The sequence below is a fragment of the Lonchura striata genome, chromosome 9 (assembly GCF_050655825.1).
Source record: "Lonchura striata isolate lonStrDom1 chromosome 9, ASM5065582v1, whole genome shotgun sequence".
NCBI lineage: Eukaryota > Metazoa > Chordata > Aves > Passeriformes > Estrildidae > Lonchura > Lonchura striata.
In genome coordinates, this window is record NC_140711.1 from 9981541 (window position 1) to 10006951 (window position 25411).

At 41.6% G+C, this 25411-nt stretch overlaps 1 protein-coding gene across 3 annotated transcripts; it reads left to right on the forward strand.

Moving 5' to 3' along the window:
- The first annotated feature begins 384 nt into the window (after nt 1-384).
- MOGAT1 (monoacylglycerol O-acyltransferase 1) lies at nt 385-23511 on the forward strand. Of its 3 annotated transcripts, XR_014957311.1 has the most exons (7): nt 385-594; nt 10736-10914; nt 11299-11500; nt 13232-13406; nt 16805-17004; nt 19049-19251; nt 19892-20105. XR_014957311.1 is itself a non-coding variant. In XM_085587666.1 (6 exons), the coding sequence occupies exons 1-6, from the start codon at nt 501-503 to the stop codon at nt 19078-19080; spliced, it is 882 nt and encodes a 293-aa protein (XP_085443792.1). In that variant the 5' UTR covers nt 385-500; the 3' UTR covers nt 19081-19885. The 3 variants fall into 3 exon arrangements, 2 of the variants coding, with proteins under 2 accessions (XP_085443792.1, XP_021409313.1); XM_085587666.1 differs by lacking the exon at nt 19892-20105 and having other exon boundaries at nt 19049-19885; XM_021553638.3 differs by lacking the exon at nt 19049-19251 and having other exon boundaries at nt 486-594; nt 19892-23511.
- The last annotated feature ends 1900 nt before the right edge of the window (nt 23512-25411 follow it).

Genomic DNA, 25411 nt, shown 5'->3' on the forward strand with positions numbered 1-25411 from the left:
GCTCCATAAGCTCTTTAATGGTAAGAGCCTTAAGCACGCCCCGGCGTGCCGGGCGCTCCGAGGGCAAAGCGCGGCCGGCCCGGCAGGGCAGCGCGGTGCGGGGTGTGCGGGCGGAGCTGGGTCCGCGGGCGCGGGGCTCGCTCCGGCAGAGCCGCGGCGCCTCCGCCCGCTGCGCTCATGCGGAGCGGGAGCGGCGCTCCGGGCCGGGGGAGCCGCGCCGGCCGCCTGTGGGCGGAGGGGCTGTAGCAGCCGCCAGCCCCCGCAGTGTGCCGGGCTCTGCCCGCTCCAGGATCGGGTTTCCCGCGGCCGGGGCGGGCGGCGCCGCCTCCCCGTCCCCGCCTGCCGGAGCCGCGGCCGTGGGCAGCGCCGGCGGCGGGAGGGGCGCGTCCTGCCCGGCCGGGGCCGCGCAGAGCGGCGCGCAGCGGGCAGGTGCGGCGGCTGGGGCTGCGGCTGGAGCCCGAGCCGGCAGATCCGTGCCTCCCGCGCTGCTCTCCGTCAGCATGAAGGTCGAGTTTGCCCCCATCAATGTCCCCTTAAAGAGGAGGATTCAGACAGTCGCCGTTCTGCAGTGGATCTTCTCTTTCCTCCTGCTGGGTAACAGCCTTCCTCCTCCCTACCCCTGCCCCAGAGAGAAAAGGGCGAGAAGCGGCTTTTTCCGTGACCGGCGTTGCCCGTGGGCATCGCTCGGTGCCAGCCGTGGCTCCACGTGCGTGCAGAAGCGGCCGGGGGCGAGCAGCTCCCCGGCGATCCCCGGGCGGGCCAGAGCATCGCACTTCTTTCTTCCCTGAAAGCTTTGGATGGCTTTTCCTCTTTTATGGGGGTCTATTTCTTTCTATGGGTTCTGCTTCAAATATGAGCCTAAAAAGTTAGTGTCTGTGGCTCCTCATTGAGATGCCCAGTAGGTTTCTGACAACGACTTTTTTATTGAAAATGAGCATAAATTCTGGTACATGCTGTTTTCATTCGTAATTTCGTAAAATAACTTTATATGTGGTAGTTCAATTAAATTCTCATTTAGCAAGGTAATGAAAAATAATGGACATCATCAGTGAATTGATTCAAATGCAGACACTTCTGTAAATAATATGAAAGATGTCCTCACTGGCTTTAAGCAAGTGTTGCTAATTCTACTTGGTAATCTTTTTCTACTGATTGTTCCTCTATAATTAATGTTCCTAATATCTTAAGAGACACCTATCATTAAGCACCTATTCACAGCAGCAAATCTTACTCACGTGAGTAGGTATCTTGAATTTGATGAAATGAATCACTTGATAAGGTAAGCCTTAACTCTATGAGACTAAATCCATGGATTGTATAAATTGGGCAGTGGTTATTGAATAGTCTGTTCTGAGGTACAGAGCCACCTGTGTATTACTAAAAATGCTGGAATGCTTTGAGATCATCTATGCTCTAGGATTTACAAGGAGAAAAGTAGTGTGCACTTCTCTTCCCTGTATGTCTTACAAATGTATTATCCTACAGATGGTCTGATGTCTTTCAGTTTTTTTTAGGTTGTTAACCCACGCCTTAAAGATTTGGGGGAAATATGGAGGCTATGAAGTATCTTCACAGATTAATCAGCAGATGTTCTGTTACCTCGAAATTATATGTAGCTAAATGATAAACAGTTTCTATTTGCAGCTACATTGTAAGTAGTCTGTAGTTTTAATTTTCTGTTATTGAATTAGGTCTTGGCATGAGCCATTATTTAAGTCTCATAAAGCAGTGGAAGTTCAGGGGCAGTGGAAGAAAACTTTTTTTTCCCTAATGTAGCAATGCTGGTGCAGATAACCACGTCTTCCTGTGCTGACTAGAAGTGATCAGGATGCAGAAAATCCCCTCTGTAGTTTAGCTGTCAAAGTAGGGAGCTGTCATCTGCAGCTGGCACTGCCTGGGAATGTCAAGGAAAATCATCTCAGAAATTATCTTCTGGCTGGTTATGTTGAGTATAGTGAGTTTATGTGATCATGAAAAAATGGATTTGCAAGAATGCTTGATTAACAATTTGATTCTAATAATACTTATCTGCTTGTGCTCCGTGGGGATGTTTATCTTTAGAGCTGAGCAATGTGACCTTGTCATTTCGTAGACAGATGCTTTCAAGTGAAAGGGCAGCCAGTGATCTGGCCAAAAAGTTTCGCTTAGCTGCAGGAAAATTCAGATAGATGAATCCTAAATTACTTAAATGAGATGGTTTCTGATGTTCTGGACTGGCCCTATGTCTGAATTTTTCAGCTTTTTTTTGTTGTTGTTTTTTCTGGACAGATATTTGTTTGTAAGCCGTGGATTAAATAGTGACACTTTCAAATCAGTGAGGGGATGCCTCAGGACCAGTGAAATACTGTGTGAGTTCATCACAGAATAGGTTGGGGGTTTAGGTGTTCTTTGGGGATTTGTGTGTGGCTGGAACTAGCTTATGCCAACCATGATCTTGGTTGTCTGTCTTGTGTTACATATCTGCGTGTGAAAACTTGAACAGATAATGCCCTATGACAACTAATGATTCATGGAATAGATGCAAAGGATCTGTTTAGATCCTTCTAAACAGATTCTGTTTAGAATCTGTTTAGAGGGGGAATCTGTTTAGAGGGATTCTGTTTAGAGCAGTGAATATATGGGGTACTGACTTAGCTATTGAAGTTGTCCATCTAGGTATGTTGTAATGTGCCATAGCTTAGTAAAAGAACTGTAGGACTAACAGATGAAGTAAGATAACTCTGAAAATTAGTGTCCTGAATGACAAAAACTGAATTGGCCAATGATATGCTTCAAATCTGGGGAGTGACATGTGAAAAAGTCATTTCGCACACCAAGTAAGCCGTAAGGAGAATGGGAGCCTATTTCAACTTAGAATTCACAATGTGACTTGGCTAAAAGACTCTTGGTTTTATCTTCCTGGCTGAAAAATGTAAAAAGACCTTGCTCTCCAGGCTTACTTTGTTGTAATGCTGCATGGTTTTCTGAGATTGTGGAATTGATGACTGAAAATGCCCTTACTTGTTCAACTGACAAGCTGGCTTGAAATACAGACATACAGTAGTTGTTGAAGCCTAAATCTCATCTCCACTATAGAAAGAGTGAATCAGTCTGCAAATACTGAAAAAATAGTGGCAGCAGCTTGGTACAAGCAAAGTTCTGCTTCTTCATGCAGTGTACCAGCTTGGGCTGGATCTGCCCTAGAGAGCCATTGCTTCTGTTGTGCAGCGTAGGCAGAGTAAACATACCTCTGTCTCAAAAATGCTGTACAGATGTGCACAGAATTTCATTATATACAAAAGGAACCTCTTTAAAATTCTGTCTGTAAGTTCCTGTGCTTCCTTGTTCTGTGCTGCAAGCTGCCAAAGTTCACCCTCAAAGGGGAAAGACAAGTTTTCATTGTAACAGTGATTTGCCTGTTCGTTATCCAGGGGCATGACACCAAAAGCAAAAATAAGTTCTGAAATACTGGGATATGTATGTAAGAGTTTCTAGATTAGATGAGAGAAATGCCCATTAACAGTTTCCCACTGTGTGTTGACTGAAAATGCCATGTAGTTTCTTATCTTCTCCAAGTTAGCAGACCAGAAAAGTTTGGATATAAGTTCCATGAAAGAGAGAAGTGTTTAAATTGGGCTTCTGTCTTTTGAAAGACAAGTGTTACTGGTCTTGAGTCCAGAAAACTAAAGCTGTTAAAACTGAAAGCTGGCAAATGCTAAAATCCTACTATTTCTCACTGTATTAAGCACAAATCCAAAAGAGCTTCTGGCTGAAGCATAATGTAAAACCATTAGTGTTTTACTGCTGAAACAGCAGATACTACGAGATTGCAAAATTTCATGTATCTGCTTTGGATAAAAGGCCAAAGCAGACAATTTCTACAGATGGTAGTTTTATGCTGGTAATTACAGTTATTTGAGATTTGTTTGATTGGCTGGGGGCTGACAGTTCTGGGGCAGGTCTGGCCCTGTTCTAAGCTAGTGCAACACCCACACCATGTCTGCCTGTGTGCTGGCTGTGTGCTGGCTGCTCATGATTGCTCTGTGCCTCTGTCCAACCTGACCCTGGGCAGAAAGTCACCTGCAGAAATAACATCTCCAAGCCTGTAAGTGTTGCTGGACTGGCAAAGCAAAGAGGTTACATAACCCCCATTTTTGTATCATAGGTTCATTGTGCATATGCACTAAAGTAATTGTCAATGTATGCAGTGGATGTGCCCAGTGGTTGCAGGAAATCTTTGTTTTTAAGCTTGGAAATGTTTTTCTAAATAACTTTGAATTAATTTTGCTGCATTTACCAGTATGCCTGATATCCTCTTATTTGGAACAGGTATATGTTTTCTGTTTCTCACACAGGACACAGCACACATCAGTTGGGCATTTGTCCTTGGTGTGTGCTGTGAGCTCTGTGCCTAAGTACTGCACATCTGTCAGTTAGGTTCACTTTGTATCAGGAGGTAAATCAAAGGGTTCATTTAAAGGCAAAACCATTAAAACAGAGAAAAAATCAGTCAGGTTTGGTTGAAGTGCTGCTTTCCCAGTGCTTTAGCCTTTTGTTTTCCTTTCTCTCTAATGGGCACAGATCAAATGAGAGTGTTTTTGAAGAAAGTAAAGCTAGAAGCTGAGTTGGTGAGCTATGTGCTCCTGCTAACTTCTGTGCCCTGATGTGAAAATGAACAGTGGAGTTTGAACATGTACAAAATCAAATGCAAAACTGAGCAACTTGGGTGGAGTGAGGGTGTCTTGGGCCAGACAATGAGAGAAGGAAATGAGAGTTTAACCCTTCAGCAGGGATACCAGGGTTTTTCTCTGTGAAAAGGTGATGGTAGGGGAGAATGGTGCATCTTCTAAGACCCACCTTTGGGGCCAGCAGTGTCTCTGGTCTTCTCACTGGGGATTTAGGAAGTGACTGTTGTGAAGGCATCCCTGTATTTATTTGCAAAGCCCTTAATAATGCAAAATCAGTATATAATAGAAGGTATACTTTAATATGCACAAAGCCACAAAATAATATGCTGAAGATGTTAAACTACATCCTGTTTTCTAGTGATTTAACTTCTGTGCATGTAGGATGAAGCAGTCTGTTAATTGAACTTGCTGGAGACAGTTTTGAGTTGTGGATCTGGCTTCCCCAAAAGAATAGAAATGATGAAACATTTGCCATAGAGTGAGAGATTGCTGTTGGAATAATAAGTGGTTTCTGTGTTGAGAAAGAAGGTGTCAGTGTAATGTGCTAAAGCAAATATTAACCTTTTCTGCAAACATGCCATGATGGTTTAATTCATCAGCTGTAGCTGGATAACTAATATAGTTTTGTTCTTCCTCAAAGTATTTAAAAAAAAAAAAAACAAACCTCTTCTGGTGCTTAAGAAAACTCAGCTAATCTCCATGAGCCTTTCATAGCAAGCAGACTGTTATTGATATGTGTTTTTGTCACTCTGCACTTGTCTATCCATGAAGTTTATTGGTGGCCTATGGGTAGGGACCGAAGTGTGATCACAGGGAATAACAGGGTACTTACTGACTAGTATTTCTAGGAATGCTGCCTCTGTTACCTATGTCTTAGGGAGGGAATTTATCCAGGTGTCTGTGTCTGTTTGTATCTCTCAAAAATACTAAGAAAAATGTCTCTGCTGTGTCAGGCCAGAGACCCAAGCTTGACAAACCCCTATGTGAACATACATGACAGTGAATGCCTAAGGAGAAAGAAAAGAAATGGGAAACATGTACACTAAATTTGGCATGCTGTCTTGGGGTTTGGCAATTAGTAACTTGGGGGTTTATGGTATCCAGGCCACTCTGCCTCCAAATCAGTTGCGTGTAATGCTCTGTATCTCTTGTTTATCAGTATTTGCCAGTGGAAGGTCTTGGGAACTTGGAACCAAATTTCAGCCCAAACAGACCTCTAAAGCTTGGCATTGAGGATTTGTGTTTGCTATCACAGCACTGCTGAGATACAGCTTCCTTGGTAGGAGTGCTCAGAGATCTTTGTGGCTCCCAGTTGTAACCAATAGCCTGAGAAAGGCCCTCACAGGAGACTGATCCATATCCAGCTAATGCTGGCTGCTCAGCCAGTTTCAGAGTGAGCTCCCTTGCATGGATTTTGGAACACTGCAGGGAGCCTGTAGTGCTGCTTGGGGTGACACCAGCACCCCTGGCACCACCTGCACTGCCCATGCTGTCCATGACTGCTCTGAGCATAATGGAAGCTTTCTCTTACAGGGACAATCTTGCATTTGATGGCTTTCACAACAGATATCAATCAAACATTTTGATGCCTTAGTAACTCCAAATGCATTTGAAGCTTCTAAGTTCCAGATTTAACCTGTGCTGTTTTTCTGCTTCCTATCCCTGGTATTTAACTATTTTATAAATTTGGTGCGCCCAGTTGCAAATTCAGAGCCTGATTAATGATTGAAGGGTCAAGTGTGCAAACATCATTGGGCAGGATGGCTGCCAGTGCTGGTAGCTAGCACTACATAGAGTGGTTTTCACCATTTGTTGCAAAATATGAGTATGCATGTGTTGTAAATGGGAAATGGAGGAGAAGTGACACACCAACATTGGTTCACAAACCCAATGTTCAGAGTTCCATGGCAGTGATTTATCTTTTAATCTATATTTCCTCCTCCCCCCTCACCTATCCCCAAAATCCAATATATCACAGAGATAGTTTTCAAAGCAAGTTCAACCAAAAAAATTACACTTAGAATGTACACTGGAACTACATCCAAGGACACAACCATGCAGAAGAGTGACAAATCCCAAGTTATTCACCTTTTGCCTGGAATTTGTTTATGAATTCAGTTAAAATGGTTGTTATTTATTTACTCACTGTCGTGTCTGAAGGAGAAAACATCAGGTTTGTGTTTACAGGCTCATTGGTTTTGAGTCATCAGTGTTTAGCTCATCTCGAAGGCTGCTAATTCGTTGAAATAATGAGGAGGTATGGTAAAAGGAATTTGCCTTACACGTCTCATTGGGAATGCAGTAATCAACTTTGTCCTAGGAGATGCTGAGCTCCCCTGAGGAAGTGCTAACAGCATACTTATCTCCCCATGCCTTGCCTGCACTCAGGAAGGTGTCCCAGCTAAAGCAGAGCAGCCAGCTTGCTGATCTGGTGGCTGTTTGTCTGCATGGGATTAAGTATTGCTATCTGGGCCTTCTCACTGCTGATTTAATTAGCTCTCACAGCAAGGATGTTGGCTACAAAGCACTTTTCAGCCTATTTGCTAGCAAACTGATAGTAAAAAGCCATGTGATTCCGTGTTAAAAGAGCCATATGATTGATGGAAAGTGCTTCTGAAAGGAAGGAGTAGGAAATAGAAGTACTTACTAAATTTTGCATAACAAATGGATTTGTTTATAGCTGCTTGGAAAAAGCTTCTCATACTTGTTCAAACTTAAACCAAGAACCTTGGCATCCTGTCCAGATTAGCATTCCTAGAAATTTCTATAGTTTCAAGATCTCTTCTTCAAGGAACAGGTAATGACTTTTCCTCAATAGATTTCTGTGCCCTATTTTAGAGTGATGCTGTTGTGGGATTCCCTGTGAAATTCCTGTGAAATATGAACATCATGTTTTACCCGTGTTACTTGTCCTGCATTAATGATGTTCCTTAGAACTGGTTTCAGTTCTTGTGAATTTTCCACATTGACTTTGGGGGGGATCTGTGGGCTTCAGTTAGCTGTGGTGTTTTTCAAGAGCTCTTGCTCAAGTAGTTTTCTGTGCAAGACTGGGGTTATTTGCTTGAGGAGGAAGCAGTGAACTTCTTTACTGAATAATAGAGTATCCTTGAAAATTGTAGGTTTTGTCCTGCTCCTGCTTTTGTTTATGGTAATTTCCTTCTCCCTTCCTGCTTATATTCCTGCTGGAAATGTGAATGTTCATCCCCTTCTAGACAAGATATCAAATTCTATTCTGGAGGCACAGTCAAACTAGGCACAGGAACAAGCTGGTTGAAGTTCAGAAAAAGTAAATATTCAGGTTGGAGGAAACTCAAGGCTACCTGTGGACCAAGCTGAGATCTCAGCTCAAAACCTGCATAGTTTAGGGAATCTGTTGACTTTTCAACACCCAAGAAATACCTCACCTGAATCAAGGTGATCTAAACTAGGATGAGTGGGTTTTACACTTGGTTCATCTACTTATTCTAAAGTTTTCAGTTCTGGTGATATTTTACATTGTGTGAGCCAAATGCTTGCCTGAAGTACTTCTGTTGTTTTTTTACATCTGTTCTGTTCAGTGGTGTATTTAGCTCAGTATGTTTCACTGGTGCAACTTCTAGGATTTCACAGGATACTGCCCTCATGAAAGCCAGTCAATTTTGAGACATCAAGTACTGCTTCGGCATTGTAAAATATCTCTGAAAAACACTGGGCTCCTGCGACTCTGCCAATTGAGTCTTCCAGTGAGCACTAAGTCCTGTTTTGCTTGCTGTTATGGTTTGATACTGGTATAATGCTAGTGCTTTTATGAAAATGTAACTTCTTAAATTATTGCAGTGAGATGTGATTAGGAACAGGGTAGAGTAGGTTTAAGTTTAATAATAAAGGAAAAACTTTATTAAATTGCTACTACTATAAAAGGAAAAAGAAAGAAAAACACACACTAAAACTGAAATGAAAATTTTCTAAACATTTTTCTTCCCCCCCTAACTTTAATAAACGACAGTGAGACACAACTTAGACTTTTAATTAGGTTTTTACTTTTTAGATAATTAATATTTAGTTTACTGAGAGAGAGAGGAGTTCTTTTTGTGTTTTAAAACCCTTTAAGAAATACAGCTGTTATTTTATGTGTTTCTATGTTACACGTGGTACTGTTTGGAGAAAATTTGTCAGTGTGACACATTCTTTTCTATGTACAGTGTTCTTACTACTATACATGGACAGACTGTTTTTAGGATGTTTTGTTAAGAGAAAAAAAAAAGAAAACAACAGTTCATTTTTTATTTTTGGGACTGCAGTTCCCCCTATTTCTCTCTGGGGCTGAGGGTCTAGGAACAGAGATTTTTTTTTTTTCTCTTATCTGAAGACAGGGGGTAATACTACAGCTTTTTTAAATTTTTTTTGTTGTTTTCTCTACTTTTGTCTTTTTTAGCTGTTGAAGTAGGTTTTTTGGTTTACTGTGTATTTTCTTAAAATACAGTTTCTTTTGGAGGATAAATTGGCTTAGTCTATGGTTAATAAGAGAATGTTTATTTAAATGCTATTTTATCATCTTCTCTCTTAACTTTTTTCTTAACTTCTCAGGTCTTAGGCTGTCTTTCTTTTTTTCTTTTAAACTGAGGAGGAGTAAAATTTCACAAAGCTTTTATTTCTTAAGAAAGGATTAAAAGTTTCAACTCTCTGGATGGCTTTTGGCCCAGGCTCCAGCTCCCACACTGTTCCCCCACTTCCACCTCTTCTACCAGTATACTACTAACACTATTACTGTCTCTTTCTCTCTCTCTCTAAAGAAACTCTAGAGAGAGAACAGAAACATCTTAATTTTTTTTTGCTTTTTTATGCAGAAAAAACTGAAACCAGTTCTAACTCTTCTACCTTTTGACCTACCTTAATTTAAACTACGTAACTCCCCTCCCCAACCCAGCCACTTGGCTGGGCAGGGGACAGTCTATACTGTACTCTAGCTAAAACTAAAAAAAGAAAATTCTTCTAAAAATTCTACTTTTAACCCCTTTGTGTTCTCAGAAGCATATCTAACCTTTAATAGTCAATCTAAACGTTAATGTTTAACTTCAACTCCTAATTAGTTTAACCCTCTTCTTCTTAAAAAACTTTTCTGTATCAAACCACAACACTTGCCATTGTATAAATTTATGATGTTCAAGCCCTGGTTCCCTTGCAACCTGGACTTCAGCGTCTGATCCATGAGCCTGATGGGTTTGTTCAGGTGTCAGAGCAAGCAGGCTGCTGCAGGGGTACCACAGGGCAGACAGCAGCAGCTCCTACTCAGACATCTCAGATCAGGGCTGTTCAACACACTCCAAGACTAAAATGCTGCAAGTTCTCCAAATATAAAGTTTCCATAGGATTTCCCTGAGAAATTATTTCAAGGCTAAGACCCAAGTAACACATTATATTTAACCAAGCAACTTTTTCCTGCTCTTTGAATTGTGTATAATACAATTCTTATGTATCACTATTGTAGCAGGGTGTTACAATTCATACTTAATTATGTTTGAAAGTATCAGATCTTACCTGCTGTTGTACTCCCATAGCAGCACTGAACTTCTCCTTTGACTGATGTGTTTAGTGGCTGAAGTGGAACCTCTTTGTGTTTTGGTCTTGTCTAGTGCATCTCCTTGGCCAGTGACACCACTTCTGGCTGGGAGTAGAGCTACCACCCCCATATTATAGGTAGAGAAGCTGAGGAAGAGAATAGAAAACGATTGCCCAACATCCCTGTAATTAGAAAAAAGATGTTGATATGGTTCCACTTCCCTTCTTTCCTTCCCCAGCTTTCCTTTCTTCTCCCTAAAGCATTACATCCTTGTTAGCTCTTGTTGTCTTTTATTTTGCCTTAGGTAAACCAGATGCTCTCTGCCAAATATCCAGTTGTGCAGTAGAGGGAGAAATAATAGACTGAGATGATAGACCCTTGTAGTGTTTCACCCTCACTGTAACAGCACCATGTAGAAAGAGCTGAGTTCAATTTGTGTGCACTTTGCGTAAATCTGTATGCTGGGCATTCTTAAAAGGACACGGGTGTGATTAATGCTTGCTATGCTTTCACTTTTTGTCTCTTGTAGCAGAGTTTTGCTGTGGATTCTTTGTGCTCCTGATTCTGGGCAACTTCTGGTTCCTTGCTGTTCTGTACCTGCTGTGGCTCTACCTGGACTGGGAAACACCATGTGTTGGGGGCAGACGGTCCCAGTGGGTCAGGAGCTGGACTCTCTGGAAGTACTTCAGGGAATACTTTCCCATTCATGTGAGTAAAAGATTTCTCTCACAAGCACCTTGAATAGCCATAACCATGGACAAACATCTAAGACTCATTTTTGCTAAAATTCTAATACTCACTTAACTTCTTTTTGAAACATGGGAAATCTGAGATTTAGTGTCAAAAGGGGACAGGGCCTGGTTTTCTAGTTGGACTGTTGGGTGACAAGATAGCGCTTCAGCACAGTAAACGCTAGACATGGTATCCTGGCACATTTGTTTAAGCTTTGTTTATCTGTAAAGCAGGACAGTCATGTTAAGTGCTCAGAAGGAAATTCATTGTCGTTGCTTCTAAGTCCTGTCAATGTGCAATCTCCATACCGTTGTTATTGAGGTAAATATTATAATGCCCACCACTGACTCTATTTTTCAGCTTATAAAAACTTCAGAACTGAACCCAAATCACAACTACTTACTTGGCTTTCACCCTCATGGGGTCCTGGTAGCTGGAGCCTTTGGAAACTTTTGCACCGATCCTCCTTTCAAAAATTTATTTCCTGGGCTTACTCCATATCTCCATATCATGCCCATCTGGTTTGGCTGTCCCTTCTTCAGAGAATACATAATGAGTGCTGGTAGGTAAAAGCAGAACATCTCAGCTATTGCTTCATATTTTAGCTTCTGTTACAAATGTAGAGTCTATTCCTCTACTTATATATGGTAAGTAATTTCAGAAGGATCACTGTCGGTGCTAAATTTAATTTCTACTTTATGATGAACTGTTGTGGCAAAAAAAAAAATTAACAATTTGGAAGGTTTTATTAATAGTTTTGTAAACTATATCATTGAGTTGTTTTTCTTTCTGAAAAGAAATTGCTGGCTTTCCTTTGAACTATCGGACAGCAGTCGTGAGTACCCATTTTATACAAGAAGAGAAGAGCATAATAATTTGTAATTTTGTTTAGTCATTAGCAGGCACTTGTAAAACAAATTCAGGCTAATCTCTTACCTGAAGGGCTTAGTGTTATACATTACAAGTATATTTATACTCAGAAATTAATTACCTGCTTCTGATTGAAGTCCCATGTTGCAAATTTGTGTAATTTTAATTGAGATGTGAACTCTAAAGAGAGAGACCTTTTTTCTCTGCTCTGAGAAGCATTTGTCATAAAGGGGTGATATTCATGACTGGTACTACAGTAATAAAAGATAAAAATAACAAGCAATCAAGTTGGGGGAACTGAAAAATGAGAAGAATTAAACAAGAACTAGTGCTCCCCCACAATGGTTTAATACAGGGTTTATTTAAATTCACTCAACTACAACATTTAAGCATGCTCTGATGCACAAGACTAAGTTGGAGACATAGAGATCTAACTTTATGCATAGCTGCAACACTGACACTGCGATCTCAGAGAAGCTGTTCCACAGCTCCATGCACAGAAACATGCCTGGGATGTTGCCCAGATTAGTATTAGAATTACTTATCTATGTATACTGCAACGTATCAGAGAATGCCTTTCCATGCAAATGTAATTTCTGAGGGCGTTCTTTGAGGCTTGCTAAGTGAGGGATTGGCAGTGGTAGAACCTTGCAATTTTAAACACTGTCATTTAATCATTGTCTGGAAGTCAGATTTACATGTTTTTGGCATCTTGACCCGTGGGAACAAATATTTACCTGCAGAATGAGAAATAACTGCAATAAAAAGCACACTAAAGAAGAGCCAGCATTGGAGCTTGGTTTTCACAGGTATGCAGCTGATAAATGAAAGAGGACCTTTGGTGTAATACAGGTCACCAGTCCAATCATAAAACACTTGCAAAATTTTCCATGTCCTGAAAGCCATGCTCCTGCACAATGTTTCATTTCCCAGTGTTTTCTGCCTGTGTCTAACATGTGCAGTTGTTGCCTCCAGCAGCACAGCTGTGACACCCCAGGCTGTAGCTCCATGTTTGAGTTAACAAATCCTCTATACATTCTGTTAACCCCTCTGTGCCTGTGTTTGTATGCACCTGCTGTACAGCTTTAGCTGCTGCTTCTCAGCAGTATCTGCTGCCATTCACCCCCTCTGTTCTTGGGCACAGAGTCTCTCTGAGGGGGAGTTAAATTGCCAGAAGAGCACACCCTGAAGAACTCAAAACTCTTGCAATAGGCAACAGCATTGAACTCATCAGTGTGAAATCAAAGCATGTGTCCAAAACCAAATCTGTTCCAGAGTGAGGAGCTTGAACCCAAACCTTTGAAATCTGTTCTGAGCTGTTATAATTTTGAAAAATCATTTATATGCTTAAAAATATTCTTAAATTCTACTGTACTTGTACATGAATATCCAGTGGTCACTCTGAAAATATTTTCTCCTGAAGGAATGGTTTCTGCATCCAAGGAAAGTGTCTCACATGTGCTGAGCAATGAAGGAGGTGGCCATGCATCTGTCATTGTGATTGGAGGAGCAGAGGAATCTCTGAATGCACATCCTGGAAGTCTAACCTTGAACATCCTCAAGAGGAAGGGCTTTATTAAAATGGCCCTGAAACATGGGTAGGTCTTCCATTAAGCATGCTTTGAATGTAGATTAAATATAGTTCATATTCTATAAAATTAGGGAATTTGAAAGAGTCTAAGTGTCTAAGAACATGCAGATATCTGGCACAGGAGCCAATCTATCCACCTAGATCCAATCTGGGAGTGTTGAAAACTCCCTTTGACTTTCATAATTTGTAACAGTAGGTGTTATTAGCAAATCTTATTTTATTTCAGTTGTTTCTTGCACTAACCAAGAATAAGAATTATGAAACAATATTAGTAAATCTTGGCTGGTTTTGCTGAGTAGGGCAAACATTCTGCTTTCTGTTCTGTAAATTGAAGATGCATTAAGGTAGAATTTTCTTACCATTTTAAGCAAACAAATAAATTGGATAGCCAGGCCCTGTTTCATTAAATCACTGAGAATTATGGTCTAGGAATATTTGTTTTCACTATTATTCTAAAGACTTTCTTTGAATTTTTGGTGAAAATCTCAAGAAAAACTAGTTAAGTTTTTGCTATGAAGCAGCCATCAGTGTGTTACTAAACAGATGGTATCAATATATTTTGAGTGCTTTGCACAGTATAAGATACTGTGTCTGTTCTGGACTGGTCTAGATGGTTTGTGTATTAGAAATATTGAAACCAATTATGTGTTCTGGCTGCACTTTCTGAACAGCTCCCAGGATTATATATGTGAAGCAATGAGAAAAAAATACTAGTCTTGAGAAATCTATAAGAGCTTTTTAAGCTATTAACTGGAGAAAAGGTGATCTCTGACATGAGGGGCTGTCTGCTTGTATAGAGAGTGCAAAAAACTAGAAACTGTTCTGTGCCAAAATTTCAAGGGTATTTCTTATATGTATCACTAGGTTCTCATAAAGAATTTTTTGTGCCAACAGAATGCAACATTCTAGTCTAATTTGTACCCAGAAAAAATACTTGTGTGTTTGAATTGTTTACTGCCTAAATGAGTCCTTACTCAATTTTTGCTCAGCTGTTGATTAATTCAGTGAGATCCTCAACACTCACTAGCTTTTGTTTGTTTTAACCATAAAGATTAGAAGAATATTTAGATACTTTTTTTCTTCTTAGTATGTTGATAGATGTCTGGTCTGTCATATCACAAAGGTTGGTGGTGGTTATCTCTCATCTAAATTGATTCGGATTATGAAATCAGATACGCCTGTGCCTCTCATGGCATTGATTTCAAAAGTATCTCCAACACAGAGCAGCAAGAGTGGGACACTTGCAAAACACAGGAATGGCCCCTTTACCCCTTCACTTACTTAGATTCCAGTGATGGTCCTCATCTTTCTAAAAGGGTCATGGCTGGCAAGAGCCCTCCCCTGGGTGGCAGTGCCTGTCTCTGCCCGAGTGGCTAAGGGCTACAACTCACATGGGCACTGTAACCAGCAGGCTCCAAGTCATTCCTACAAACACCAGCACAAAAACCTGCTTCTGTATGAAGCATTGGAATTCTGACTTCTCATCTGTCCAGCAGGGCTGTGGGATAGTGCGAGTCTAACAGAACTCTTGTCCAAAGACTTGGCATCCAGTAATTGCTTCTGCTTTTGATGTCTTGTTTTTAACAATTAACAAAATGAGAAGAAAATTTCCAACTCCAGTGGAAATAAAAGGGCCAGGGAGGCTTGTGGGACATGGATGAGAAGACCCATCTGTCACCAGTGCCTGCACACATTCCTGATGCTCATGATTTGCAGCTGCAAATACCAACAAAGGAAGGGGCAATGCAGAGGGTTGTGCCCTCTGGCCCTGGCTGCTGTGCTGCCAGCACAGAGAAGCTGTGTTCCTCAGCTAGGAGCTTGTCAAATGTAGCCTGAATATGTCAGCAAAAGTCCTCTGCATTTCTGCAAAAGACATTTTGGTCAAGGTAGTACAAACATCTGATACAAAGTGAAGAAATCCCAAAGAAGACAGAAAACAAATGATGAATCAGATAACTTATCTTAATTTCACAATCGTAAGTTACTCATTTCTCTGTCTTAGCGTCCTACATAGCATCTTGCAAAAGTCTTCACTAGATTAAAACAAATCCCATAGTGTCAGGGCACTACAGCTATTGCACCACAAGATGTTCCTGTTTGTCTTAGTGTTGTAGTAAAAAGCTGAGTGTTTACACAGCCACAGTAAGTACCAGGCTTTCTGATATTTCTTTTACAGGTGGCAGGGTGATAAATCCACTGGAGAAAGAAACTTTGAGCAGACACTAGTCAGAATAGTATGTGGGAATGATAGTCTGTGTGAGTCCTCAGGCTAAAGAAGCTGTTGAAGCAGTTGTGTTTTACTGTACAGGTGGATTTTGACAGTCCATAGTGCTTTCCAGGTAGCTCTGTCCTCAGTGCATCCTCCTCAAGCACTCACAGCTCTGCATACTGATTCTGACAATGTTCTAGCAATACTGCTATTTTACATTAAGGTTTTTCTCAAAGGTAGTGGGGACAGAATAGAGCTAAGATACAGAAACTAAGATTTAAATAAAGAAAATACCCCTGAATCCTTCAGAGACTGCTTAGGATTATCCTTCTTTTTTTTCTCTAAACTCTGTAGAATAGTTAATGAAACTAAGCATTAATCAAAAATGATACTGCAGCCAAGGTTTTAAATACAACGGTGGGTTTACCTGCACTGATTCTATCCACTTACGTTGTTTGTCCAGAAGCTAGTCAGTGCCTTTCCTCCCAGGCCAATTTATGAACTGAATGAGAATTCATTAGGCTGTGCAAGAGCCAAAGTGGGTTCGCATAATTTCTGTGGGTAAGATGTGACCTCTGGTAAAAATGGATTAAGGCTACTGTTTTTGAAGAAGTCCAGAGGAAGCAGGGTTTGGCTGGGAATTGGACAGCAGAGAAGGAATTTGGCATTGCACTTGTGTCTGTGAGGGTGTCTGGTTTTTATCAAACTTTTTGTGCCAAAATCAAGGGCACGAATTACTCTGGTCAAAAGACAAGGGAAAGCTGAGATCTGGTTTTGATGCCACCCAGCTGGGAGCATTATAAAGTTAGCAGTGAGGCTTCTTTGCTTGCCAAGAGAAAAAATGTAGTGGAACAAGGGTGGACTTGCTAAAATAGTGGTGGATAAAGACATACTTATGATATATGCAATTACTCATTTTCATAATTCTGAACAGTCACGAATTGCAATAGGTACCAACCAACTAAATACTGCTAAAAGCAAGTTGCTAGTTGTGTGCCAATCACTTTTTTTTTAAAACACCAATCACCCAAGGCATCCAAAAAGCTGCTGCATATAAGGGTTGAATGCCTGTCGCTGATGAAATCCAAAGCTGCTGAAACTGCCTGGTTATTGTGAAACTGTTTCTATGCTGCTGATGTGAACTGCAGTGCAGTGCAGGCTGATGTAGAATTCTGAGAGTCCTCTTTGTTTTACAGGGCTCATCTGGTCCCAGTGTTTTCCTTTGGTGAAAATGAACTATTCAAGCAAGTTGCAAATCCCAAAGGTTCATGGCTCAGGAATGTACAGGAGAAGTTGCAAAAGATAATGGGCTTTGCTTTACCATTATTTCATGCTAGAGGAGTATTCCAATACAGTTTTGGCTTAATACCTTACAGGCAACCTATTCATACTGTTGGTAAGTTCCCTGCACCTTTTCTAATGTGGTTGCAAATGTTTAGAAATTCATCAGTGTGCTGCTAATATCTGTAAATGTATAAATCTATTCTTACAAACCAAGTATGTGACATTTACTGTCGTTCCCAGTTAAAGGGAACAATTATTTTCTCCCTTTCCCTTTTCTGGCCAAATTTTACTCTTCATTCTCAGTTATCCATAGGCTCCTATCCTTGGCAATCTGTAAAGAAATCCAAGAGTTGTCCGGTTTTTATGAGATGGCTGCCACAGCTCTGCAGCTGTTGCTGTGGTTCTGGATGCTGTGGCTGTTTTGTGAGAAGCCAGAACCTTCATTTCTTAGCTCTGCAGAGAAGTAGCAGTTGGATGTTCCAGCTGATGTACAGCCACCCCAGCAGAGCTCTGGAGCAGGGCTGCTGGAAGGAGCTGGCCTGGTCCTGACCTGGTGCTCATCAGGACAGAGGGAGAGATGCAGGAGGAAAGGGAGGGGGCACACTGTGGTGCCACAGCCCTTGGGCAGGCTGCCACTTAGATGGCCTTGCACTCTTCGGGTGTTTCCTTCCCTCTTGGCTTTTTCCCTTGGAAAGATCCTGTCATGTTTAATTGTGAGTGTGCATGCCACATCAACAGGCAGTTTGGGAGAGTGTTTTTCCCCAAAAGCCCTGATTACTGCTCATCTGTTCTCACTGGAGTGTGGAACTGAACATATTTTTCATGGTTTTACTAGTGCTAGTGACAACCACACCTTTACAAAATAGGTAATGCTGGGTCTCATGCAAAGGCAAGAGCTGTCTGTAAATTTTTTGATAAATCATTTTTAGCTAGATTCTGACCTGAGCAAACTAAAGAAAATTGAGCTTTTCTGGTGTTTCACAAGGGACTTTGAAGGTGACTCTCCCTCTTTATGGGACTGATTTGATTATAGTATGAACAAGTAAAAATGTTTAAGACAAAAACATATCTGCTTGAAATTTAACATAAAAAGAGTTCTGTGTTTTATCACTTCATGTAGTTGAGTATTTTGAAAATATTTAATTTTTAATGCCCACATTGTACACAGGAAGGCAAAAAATGCCACTTATTTTAAAGCCAAAAAGTTATCAAAGCTTTGGAATGAGATGTATTGGATGAGATCTATAATTCTGTGGGGTATTTTTTGGGCTGATGACACCAGAGCTGTTCTGAAGCTTAAAATGTGTTATTTGTTGAGGCACTTCTTCATCATGACAAAAGCACAGGAGTGCTACAAATCAGCAAGATCAGAATCCTGCAGCAGAACTTGGAGGATCTCATGAGGTCCTTTGCCTATTGTGTCTCTTTCCCCATGTTTGAGAAACTATCACGATGTGCCTGTGTCCTTGGAAGTGTGTGGGGTGTTCTTGGTGTGCCTGTGAAACATTGGCTCAGCTTCTGAGGGCTGCAGTGAGCTCACCTGAGGTGATGAGCTGTGCTGCCAACGTGGGCAGCTATGGGTGATTCCAGTCCTGGTTCAGAAGCCATGGATCCAAGAGCCATTCAGCTAAGCCAAGACCTCTGAAGTTTGAGTATTGGGCTTTTATTTTACCTTTACTTTTTTTTTTTATTACTGCTTTACAGAAATAGACTCAACTCTAAAATATAAAATTAAGCAAGTTCCTTAAAGCTGCACATATTAGAGATGAGGGTAGTTTTCCATCCCACAAGAAATCTTCACTCTTGGGAGAAGAGACTGTTGCAGAAGGGCTTGGGGGCTGTTTGCTGTTTCCAGTCCTGCCTCTGGAAATCCTGCATTGTGTGTATATTGATTTCACACCCCTCTAAGGTATTGCTCAATCCAGGGCTGGGTTCCCACCCCAGCCATGTAAAGTCTGAGTTTCAGCACCACTCAGGCCTGAGAGCTGGTGGCAGCTGAGCTGCAGCAGGAAAATGCAGGCTCAGCTCTTTGTGGTTCTGGCTAGGCTTGCCTTTAGTCATCACCATCCAATCTGAAGTGGCTGAATCTCTTAACAGGAATTTTCAGGTGCATTTGGAAAAGTCCTGAGGGTGCTTTTAGCTTTCTGTTTTTCTAGGCTTTTTCTATAATCCCAGTTGGATCTGTTAAGGTGTTGGTGCTTCCAATGCAAGAATAGCTGTCAAAATCTGGTGGCTGAACAACACAGGAGAGACTGAGATCACGGGAAGCTTCTCCTAGCAATCCACTTTTTAGCCATAGACTTTTGTGGAAGTGAAGGCTGCCCTGTGGATTTCCACGGAGTCACCTCCCATGGAGCAGGTAGCAGGCTTTGCACAGTGCCTGGAGAACATTTTGGTTCCAGTGACATTTGTGGGCAATGGATGGTTCAGAGACGCCTCACAGGGTTTAGGAGATTTACATGCTGCCCCTCCGTAGGCTGAGGTCACATTTCTGGTGCAGTGATATCCATTTTGAATAAACTGGAAGATAAAGATTTCCTTCAGTCCTGTTCATGTGACAGTGTGGTGGAGGGCACCACTGTCCTCTAAGTATGCCTCACACTGAGTGATTTTATATTCAGATCAGAAGACGGTAAGAAAGTACATATTTTTAAATATTATGTTGAACTGTAGACAGCACATAACCCATAGGATTGTATCTTGAAGTGTAAACTGCTCCTTCAAATTAGAGCTTATCACTCTTCTCATTTGCTCTTTTGCTGCCAAACTGAAATGCTGGAGAGGGGTTCCTTCATTCATTTTACCTGAACTTGAGCAAAAGGAAGTAAAAAAACAGACCCAGGACTGAGGCTTGTGAAGGGCATGATCAGGGGCTAAGAAAATTGTGCTGTGATTCTGCCATCTGAATGGGAACCGTGGTGGAGCTCTTACAGAAGGGACAGCAATTCTGCTTAAAAGGAGATGTTAATGAAGCTAATGCTGTTGTGTTTGATTTACAGTGGGAAGCCCCATCCCTGTAAAACAGAACTTGAACCCCACCACTGAAGAGATTGATCAGCTACATGCATTGTATCTACAGAAACTAAAGAAATTATTTGAAGAACACAAAAGCAATTACGGCATCCCTGCACATAGATCTCTCATCTTTGAGTAGCAAATTACAATTTGTAATTCTGAATCTCATGCTGCAAAGAAACAGTGTCTGCTCAAAGATGTCTTTCTTGCAATCTGTATTTTGCAATCTGTAATTATCCTTATGTAAGGAATACTTTTAAGAAGGGATTATTAGATGATTTATTGATTTTTATCTTATTCTTGGGCGGTGGGGGGAGGGATCATTGGGATGTAAGCCTCAAAGCCAATGCTGTTTTGAGTCGTCCTTTTATAGGTTCATGTGTGCCAGAAATGTGAGTGAGAGGCTCCACACAGATGTTCTTACCACAGCTTGAGCACAGGAAATTGCCCCAGCATGAAATCAGTAGCAGAAGTATAAACCCAAGAAGTCTTTGATTAGAGGTTGAGAGATTTACCAGCATTTATCAAACATGACATCAGGTTGTTCTCTGAATGTCAGAAACTTCTGCTGCTCTTCCATAGGAGTGAAGGTGTATGTTTTCAGCAGATGGCTACTGTAAACCACTTACATGAGAATTCAAGAATGAATAAGAGCCTTCAGCCCTGAATTGGATATTGGCAAAAATAGTTAAGTCGTGCAGCAGAGCAAACCTTCTCTTTGGAGAACAGTGTGTTGAGATTTTTGTGTGCATGTGTGTGCTGGGTGGTGGGAAGCACTGAATGATGTGACTTTTTTGGACAATCTCTGCTTTGGATCATAAGTTTGGAAGATGAAGCAGCTTTGATTGTTTCAGCCTCGGAAGAGATGGCATCACAGGAGAAGGAGGGAATCATGTGAACTCTTCATCTTTTGCAAATCAAAAATAATCCTATGTCAAGCACAGAAGGAAGGGAAGCCCAATTTGTTCAGTCAGTTCTGAAATTTCACCAAGGAAAGTGTACTTGATAAAACCTTTTTTTTGCCCACTGACAATATGTGTTAAGGGTGACACAGCTGCAGTGCCAAGACAGTGTGAGAATAGTTCTAGGGTGCAGCAGGTTAAGAGGATGCATTGTATATAAACCAGGTACCTAAATTTGAGAAAAGGTTTATCCTAAATGTGTATATTCACTTCAGAAAAGAAAATAAAAAAATCTTAGCTGAACTCTTTTTCAGTGAAAATGCCTAGATCTTGGAGATTATTGTGTATGGAAAGAATTGCAATATATTACTGAATTTTATGAGATAAATTCTTGTATTTGTACATGCTTTCTGACTGCCTGCAGGCTTTGCAATCTGATGTTAGTGAAGAGTTTTCTCTGCTTTAAGCAGTTTTGGTGCCTGAATATTAGATCAGTTAGGTGCTCTGACAGGTTGTGCATGGGCTTATCAGGCAGCCTGGGCATCTTTGGTTGGCTCAGCTGAGCACTGAGGTGCTCCAGGAGCAGCAGGACTCTCACATTGTGTATTCAGTGGGCTGGAGGCTCTTAGAAGCACAGCAGGGGCTTTGAGAACAAGGTAGAACTCTGGAGAGAAAGTATCTTAGCAAGATGAAGGTGTTTAAAGAAAAGAGTGGAAATTACTTCTATGGAGTGAACTCTGACTGAATCAACGCCCCAAAGCCAAACAAGTATTTGCCAGACAGAGCAGATGTATGTGCTCCAAAACACCCTCCAGCAACAGGCTGGTTTCCTTAAGAGGGCTCTTCCTTCTAGTGCCTATTTGTCATCCGGATGTAAACAACACTGAGCCAGCACTGAGTCGTGCTCTCATTTTCTCTACAATGACACAAACATTCTGGGAACCAGGGCTGGAATCTGCAGTGCCTGAGGAAGCCCCTCTTCCCTGACAGACTGCTGCTCACCTCTACCTGAGCTTTCCTGGTGCCATGCGTGCTTGCCCTCCCTTCCCACGCCTTTGCTGATCTCTGATGATCACTGTGGTGCAGGCATCTTGCTTCCTCACTTTCTGCCCACCTTTCCCTGGGTTGAGATCTCTGGTCTCTATGATGGAAAATACTGAGTGGTGTCTTATCATTCAGCAAAAATGGGGTTTAGGAGTTGGGTTTGAGAAGAGGAAGCACTGTGGCTGTGCATGTTTGACCCCAGCTTAAGATCAGGACTGTTTCAGCTGTGGAAAGGGCACGTTTCTAGGAGGTCAGACATGGCAGGTTTGTTACCTGGGAAGAGGTCTCAGTCCTGAGGATTGTACAAAGTGATGATCCCTGAGCAGTTGGTTTTTCTTAGCCAGCTATGTGAAATTTCCTTTGGATTTGCCTCCTTATTGCCTGCCCTGATGCATAGTGAGGATTATTCATGAAGGAAGAATTTGGAGTCTGTCAGACTGTGCTCTCCTAGATCATCTGCTCTAATGAGACATTTCCTCTCATTCTTAGTCTGTTGTTTTTCTATTACCTTAATGATATGAAATATCAGACTGTAAATTTAAAAATATTAGCATTGAGTTGAGGATGGAAAGTAACAATTTCTTTTTTTGTTGTTGTTGATTAAATTAATCAAAACTTCTAGGGAATATGTGGATACTGATTTTAGGACAATATCTGGTCCAAAGGGTACCCTATAAACATGCTTTCCTCTGAATTCCATGGTGAAATTATCTTTGGGCTCTCTGTACCATCCATAACTGGCTCAGGTAGAACAAGTAGGGATTGTGTTGCTATGGCTACTGATATTGTCATTGCCTTGTAACAATGGAGATGGTAAAAAACCCAAAAATTTAAAAACCCAACAAAAAATAACAAACCAACAAAATCTCCAAACAACTCAAATATTTATTGTTGCTCAGTTACCACTGCATATTGCTTATGATGGTCCTTCCAAACTACCTTTTATTAACCAATTATTTAATGTACCCAGGACTATTTTAAGATAGAACTTCTGTCTCTAAATGTGATAGGCATGGTGTCATCTGAAATATTTACCTCTGTAAATATTAGTGTGTGGATCTGTAAAGCAGCCCTGCAATCCTGAGCCTAAAAGGCAGAGCCCTGGCAGCCATAGACCCATTTTGGCTGCCACAGGCATCAATCCCAGCACTGCTGCAGGCACAGGGAAACTGCCCATGTTTGTTGGAGCAAGAATCTCCAGTTGCAGTTCATGGTGGACAAAGCAAGAGCAAGGAGCTGGTAGGAATGGTGACACACCCTGCCCCAGCTGCAGCTGGAAGAGCTGGGCAGCACTCAGATTCCTGGTGGGATGCCCCACTGCCTGGGCCCTGCCTCCTGGGGTGTTTCTCTTTGTGCCTTTTAATGCCACAGATAATGCCAGGGAAGCCATCCATCCAGGAGAAGCTCTGCCTCTAAACCACGGAAACACTGCCTGCCTGATGTGCTCAGGATGAAGTTCAAGCCTGTTCCCTCCTGTGTGAACACCTCTGTGCCAAATTCCATTGACAGAAAGTCAATCCTCGAGTATTTTTACTTTGTGAACTACACAGCATCATTTACACTTTGTAACTTTTTATGGTACCTGTAAAATATGAATGTCAGTTGTTTCAATGATAGCTGTAGCAAGGAGGTGTGAGATAATAAAGGTTTGTACCAAAGTGGGTTTGTGCTGGCTGGAATCCAGGTACTGGAATTCACTGCTGTTGGGTGAGGATCCTGGTTGAACTCGAGGGGTCACATTAGTCTGGCTGTCAGGTTGTGTTCATATCACACTGAGAAATCTGGATGGATTGCTTGCTGCAGTCTCCTGAGGTTCCTGATGCAGTTCCAAAGGGTCTGAGGGAGAAGTGACCCACAGCAGGGGAGGGCTGGGATGCAGCAGCCCTCAGTCAGTGCCAAGGGGGCACAGCAGGGATGCTGGAGCATGGAAGGGTGGGCAATTTTCTGAGGAACTGGTGAAATAACACCTTTTGGGGATTAATTTGGTTTGAAGAAAGGTTTGAGTTTTAAGAGAAAGTTGCATGGGGTCCAAATTTTAGTAACTGTACCCTAGAACAGAGGCTCTGTTTCACTTTAGGGAGCTAAACAGCTGCTTGGAGTAAAAAATGGGTTACATTTGTCTGTTGGGAAGAGGAAAACCACCCACCTGACAACAGTGATGTATTTAATGGGATTTGTTTGTTTGTTTTAAAGTACAGCAGCTTAATGCAGCACTAATGGCTGTAGTGACAGCTATCAATTCCAAAGACTGGCAAAGGCTAATTGTATTTTGTTACTAGCTAAATACTTTTTTTTATGGAATGATGCCACCTTGCATCTCAGAAGAGTATAAAGAAGAAAAATGGGTTAAAATTGGCCTTGGATTGTTTTGAAGTAGCCCCATTATGTGTGTGCACATGTGTAAATTGGAGGTGTGTCATGGTTCATCAATGGATCAGCATCACATCCTGGTTTTGCTGAAGTACAAAAAAAGAAGCAAGTTATACCTGTAAGGCAAGAAATGCAGAAAAACAAAGAATGGAACTAGACATTCATGCTTCCCAAGGTGCTGCAGCAACACTCGCCACCATTGCTTGTGATTGGTAAGTGCAGTTGCCTCCTCAGCCGGGTTCTGCATTCTGAAGGCAGTTGGGTGGCCAGAGGGGTGTAAATGGTGTTTCAGCTGAGGTTCCCTAAGGCTGGTATGAGTTTCATGTCAGCTGAACTACTCATGCAGTGCCTACAGTGCAGATCCCAGAATTCCCTTGTATTTTCCTGGTTTAATAGACAGAATTGAGCTGCAGAAAAGGATGAGGAGAGGAAAAAAAAGAGGAAATAGATTTGCTAATGTAGTCATATGCTGAGAAATATATCCATTTTTAAAAGTACCTAAGAACCATTGATGAGGAACCAGTCCTTTATGGTTGCCTTTCATACTCTAACATTAAATTTCACAAATAGCACAAAAGGGAAAAGCTTTTTCTGGTGCAAAGAGGAAGAAACTCCCTTAAAGCATTCTGGGATCAAGAAATACTTGTTGCCTAATTTGGTGGACATCTAGCCTGGATCCTCTTCCATCTTGGACAGAAGTTACAACTAAAACTGTTTGTCCAATTTATTTTCAGTTAAGTTTCCCACTGGCACAAATGGAGCCCCATTGCTTTTTGGAATGGCTATGAGAAAATGTAATGAATGCTCCAAGAGCCTGTCACACTGGCTGTGAGCTTTCCTTGGCTAATAGGAATCAACAGTGCGCTCATCTTTCCCTTGTGCAGTCAGCAAGCAGTATTTAATCCTAGGGAATAGGTGTGTTACCAGGAAATCTGGCATTCTCCCTATTTACAGAACAGAGACAGGTGAATTATAGTGTTTACAAAGGAAATTGTTTAGGACTAAGTCTTACACGTAATAGTACCGATATGTACATGCTTGAAAACGCGCTGAGGTCCACGTTAAACCGGAAGCCAGGTGATCGATTTATTGCTAAAATTTATGCTATTTCTCATTTCAGTGGCACAGCACCGGCTTTGAAAGCCCCAGAACCCGCGGGGGGCGCGGCCGGAGCTGCGCGGTCGCGGC